The sequence below is a fragment of the Pan troglodytes genome, chromosome 18, assembly GCF_028858775.2.
Source record: "Pan troglodytes isolate AG18354 chromosome 18, NHGRI_mPanTro3-v2.0_pri, whole genome shotgun sequence".
NCBI classification, from domain to species: Eukaryota; Metazoa; Chordata; class Mammalia; order Primates; family Hominidae; genus Pan; species Pan troglodytes.
Genome location: NC_072416.2, coordinates 37408973 through 37413707, shown reverse-complemented (window position 1 = coordinate 37413707; position 4735 = coordinate 37408973). Strand labels below are relative to the sequence as shown.

At 41.4% G+C, this 4735-nt stretch overlaps 1 gene segment (V, D, J or C); it reads right to left on the bottom strand.

Moving 5' to 3' along the window:
• Window positions 1-262: 262 nt before the first annotated feature.
• Window positions 263-734, bottom strand: LOC100609197 (immunoglobulin heavy variable 3-11-like). The segment is given in 2 exon segments: window positions 263-591; window positions 689-734. Coding segments are annotated over 2 exon segments (375 nt in total).
• Between the last annotated feature and the right edge of the window lie 4001 nt (window positions 735-4735).

The following is a 4735-nucleotide window of genomic DNA, read 5'->3' as shown; positions in this document are numbered from 1 at the left end:
TGAGGGTGTTTCCTCTTGTTACAAAAACAAAGGAACAAAAAAAGAAAAAACGTTTTCCATTTAGAGACATCAAATGTTAGTATAGAATTGTAAATCTGGAGAAGTTCCCTGGGGAAATTTGACGATGAGGCTGCCCCAGGCCATGACAGAAAGCCAGCCCTCAGCAGCACCTGCACCTGCCCTGGAGACAGCCCTGTGCACAGTGTCCTGGTGCCCCCTGGTGGTCTCTGGGACCCCTTCAGGGAGGTTTGTGCCTGGGCTCTCACTGACTTCCCCTCACTGTGTGTTTCACACAGTAATACACAGCCGTGTCCTCGGCTCTCAGGCTGTTCATTTGCAGATACAGTGAGTTCTTGGCGTTGTCCCTGGAGATGGTGAATCGGCCCTTCACAGAGTCTGCATAGTTTGTGTAACCACGATCACCACTAATGTATGAAACCCACTCCAGTCCCTTCCCTGGAGCCTGGAGGACCCAGCTCGTGTAGTGGTTACTGAAGGTGAATCCAGAGGCTGCACAGGAGAGTCTCAGGGACCCCCCAGGCTGTACCAAGCCTCCCCCAGACTCCACCAGCTGCACCTCACACTGGGCACCTGCAAACACAGAGACAACCTGGTCAGAAACTGCCACATATATTCACTGCTTATCTCACTCAGGTCCTCTCAATGTCTCTAGTTCGCCATAAATCACCTTTTATAATAGCAACAAGGAAAACCCAGTTCAGCCCAAACTCCATGGTGACTCCTCTGTGTTCAGTGCTGATCACCAGATGGAAATTCCTGGGAATTCTGGGGCTGGGGCTCTTCTCCCAGAGCTGCAGGGTCAGGGCTGGGCTGGTTTTTATCAGCAGACGGAGGGCCCTATTTGCATGTCTCCTACTATATAGCAAGCTCTGTGGTGGGACAGCTGAGGAGAGGGCAGTGCCCAGAGCAGATGAGAGCATCCCAGAAAACATTGGAGGTAATCCTATCTCTCAGGAAAATATAACTTCAGATTATGTGATTGTGCCTTGATGATCAATTAGCAGTCATCATCTTATTTAATGTTTACACATTTGCAGAATATATTCAGTGCAAGTGTCAATGTTACATTTGTAGAGAAGATGAATTACATACATAACAGAGCAGTTGTGCAATGTGTCCAATATCACACATCTGGCCAGAGTTAGCCCTATTACCTGTGTCTGTGCCTCTAAACACTGGAGGAGACTGCTCCCCTGAGACAGCTCCAGGGCGATGTGGGACATGCCTAGTGAGGTTTTCAGGATGTCCCACCTGTCATAACAACTTTATGTGACTTTGCTTTTTCTAGTGTTTACCTGAAATATGCAATCAGTGTTCACATGTGTGTATTTTCAGGAGTCCGTGATTATTCAAGTGTCAATATTCATCTCTTTCTTCCTCTTCCTCAGCCAATATACTCATTTTTTGTTACTGCTTTGTTCAAAAATTCAATCCATAGTGAATTCAAATTTATAGTGTACAATTTGGAAAATGTTGGTATATGTGTGCAGCCTTTGAATCAGCACTTCAATCATGCTATTAGCAATTAAATTAACCTCTAATTTTTTTCTCTCACTTCTCTGTAATTTTATTTCACCATCTTGTTACTTTCACCACACTTTTCTCAGAAAAATTTAGATCTTCTCCATGTTAATTTAGAATAGTTGCATTTTCTACAATTTATACAAATGAAATCACAGGAGATTTACTGTGAATTCTTTAGCTTCCTACACTCAGCACAATTATTTGATAATGTCCTCACATTCTTATGTGACTGAGGCATGCCTTGATTTCAATTGTTCATTGTATTTCAGTATATGAATATTTCTCAAATTGTTTAACAATGCACCAAATAGTGGATATTTGATATTTTGTCTTCGTTTCTGAATTTTATTTAGAAAGCAAATACTAAGCATGGGAATGTAAAAAAAAAATGAGAAAATGATCTTCTTCTGGCCTCATTAATAAGAAACTTGAACAACTATGAAAAATGAACGCTTCAACATATCTGAGTTGATGTCACAGAGAAAAAAAACCCTGAAATCTGAGAAATAGGGGCCTGCAGAGAGAACTAGGGTCCATTTATTAGAGTACCTGGAGCAGGTGCCACTCGTTGTATAGTATTGAAGATAGGAAAAAGCTAACCTGGAAATGTTTCATGAGTTGTTTAGGATGTATGTGCTAAGGGTGTGAGAGTGTGAAACTCCCGGCACTTGCAGGCTTTTCCTACAGAATTGGGGAAATCCCTAGACAAGTCACCCACCTGCTGTCCTGTGGTGTTGACTGGGGAGGAAGAATAGCAGCTGTGTTCAATGCTGAATCCCCTTTCACGATATGTGGGAGACATTTATTAAATCTTGTGTCCTTCAGGCACTGGTAGAATCAACTAGAACACAAGGAAACAGAGGACACCAAGGAAACTCTACCCAGAATCACCTCCCATCTCTTTCCTGAGGAATGAAGTCCTGAGTCTGTGGGGTAAGGACAGTGGGTCAGAAGCTGAGGACACTGACGAAAAACCACTGTGGCTGGGAAGAGACACTCTGACTTGGAGAAGGGAAGGAACAGGAACACTTGGAAGACCATGCTTCAGAGCCACTCTCACCACCCATAGCTAAGAAGGAGGCTCGGTCAGAAGGTTGGAGAACATCCCCCTGTGTCCAAGCCCCTTCACCCCACAAACAATCACCAAGTAAAAGTGTCAGCAGGATGCACCTGCCACAGATGAAAGAGACAGGCTCTCTCTGGGGAGAGAAATGGGAAGAGCCAAACCGGGACACAAAAGTGGGTATCACTGGAGGAACCTGAACTTTTTGTGAACAGGAGAAGCTGACTTCAACTCTGATAGCCGTGGCAACCATACACTTGAAATCCAACCCTGACTAGATTCATAGAAATGTGGTTAATAAAGGCCCAGCAGAATGTAATGTGTGGTCGTCTCCATGAATAAAATAATAAACACAAGAAAATAAATTACAAGTGAAATGCAAACTGGAATTCTACATGCATTGTCAGCACATTCATGCTTCAGTGCACATTTTAACAAACTTTCTCTGCTAGTAGCCATGTGATATACATTCAAAACATAAATCTATACGAAGAAATTAAGACTGTACAAAATGAGAAAATCAAGATGAAGTGCAGTTTTTATCTTTGTAATTGCTATATTATATAACTGTAAAAGGAATAAAAAATTACATATTTTATAGCATATGTAAGTGCAAACTGGGAATAAACAAGAAAGAGTGGTGAGAAGGAGGAATTCAAAGCACACAGTTACACTGTCTCTGTTCTTCATATCAAGGCCATCACAGTATCTGCATTAGAATCTAATTATATACAATTCTTATAGAATCTAATTATTTACAATTCTTATTGTAAACCTTATGGCAAACAATATAATATTTATAAAAGTGAATTAGATTATATGTTAATAGAGAAATAAACGTCATTGTGAAGTGCTAATTTAAACAAGATAACAGAAAAATAATATTAGTTTAAAAATAGAACTTACTATAGTTGATTTAAAAAAAACAAGCCCCAACTAGAAGCTATGTATTAGAAAATTACAGTACATATTCACAAATGTAAAAACTAAAGATGAGAAAACATGGATTATGAAAATGTTAACCAAAATAAATCTATAGTAGCTGTATAATGTTAAGAAAAAATAGACATCAAAAAAGACTTTTAGGACTTAACAGGGATATTACATAGGATAAAGTTACCAGTTTTTTAAAAGATGCCAAAAATACTTAACAAGTATAGAATAGATGAAGAATGCACCATTCTTTGTGATTTACAAAACAAACATGATAAAAGAAGTAAAGATGTCAGTGAGACCGTGCACGTAAGGGTGCATGTAAAAACTTCCTCTTGAATTTCTCCCTGTTGCCACCCACACCAACCCCAGGCCTGGAGTCTGCTGGCCCAAGCTGATGCTGCAATCTGTGAAGGTGAATCCAGAGTCTTTGCAGGAGGGGCTCAGTGAACCGCTGGGCTGTACAATTATTCCCCCTCAGACTCCACCAGTGAACTTCACATAGGACTTCTGCAAACACAGAGAGAATGGACTGAGAACAGCCGCATGTGAAGCAGCCCCAGCTGGACCTGATTCACAAGGCCCACTAATACTGAGGGTGATGAGAAGGGAAGCCCAGATCAGTGCAGATCCCACAGTGTGGACACTGAGGAAGGGCACACACTTGGGATGGCTCCTCACCAGGGCCTGAAGGAACAGGGGATGAGCTGCCTTTCATGAGGAGGGGAGGGGACACATTTCCATGTCTTTCTTTTTGTGGTCCTGGGTGCACCGCTCGGCATTGCTCATCTGTCCTCTGTGTCTCCATTTCAGGGAGGGCAGGGTCAAAGGATTCCCGGGTCTGGAGGCACAGGGTTAATCTGCCAATTACTCTTTCTTATTCTCCAGTGTGGACACTATTCAGGTATCTTCATAGTAGAAAACATTATCATCAAATACATCCAGTAAGAACATAAAAATACATTTCCAGAGAAAACAGACATCTCTCTGTAATCAGTACACTTAGAGCTGGAAACCACTGTTCCTGACCATGTGGCAAAGTTGAGTTACAATGAAAATAATGCAGATCTACACCTTGTTAGGGAGGGGGTTTATAATTATCATTATCTTGAGATCACTTTTCGCAACATATTTCAACATCAGATATATGGACTTGTGTCAGGAAACAGTCAATGTGGACATATGTGTACTTAT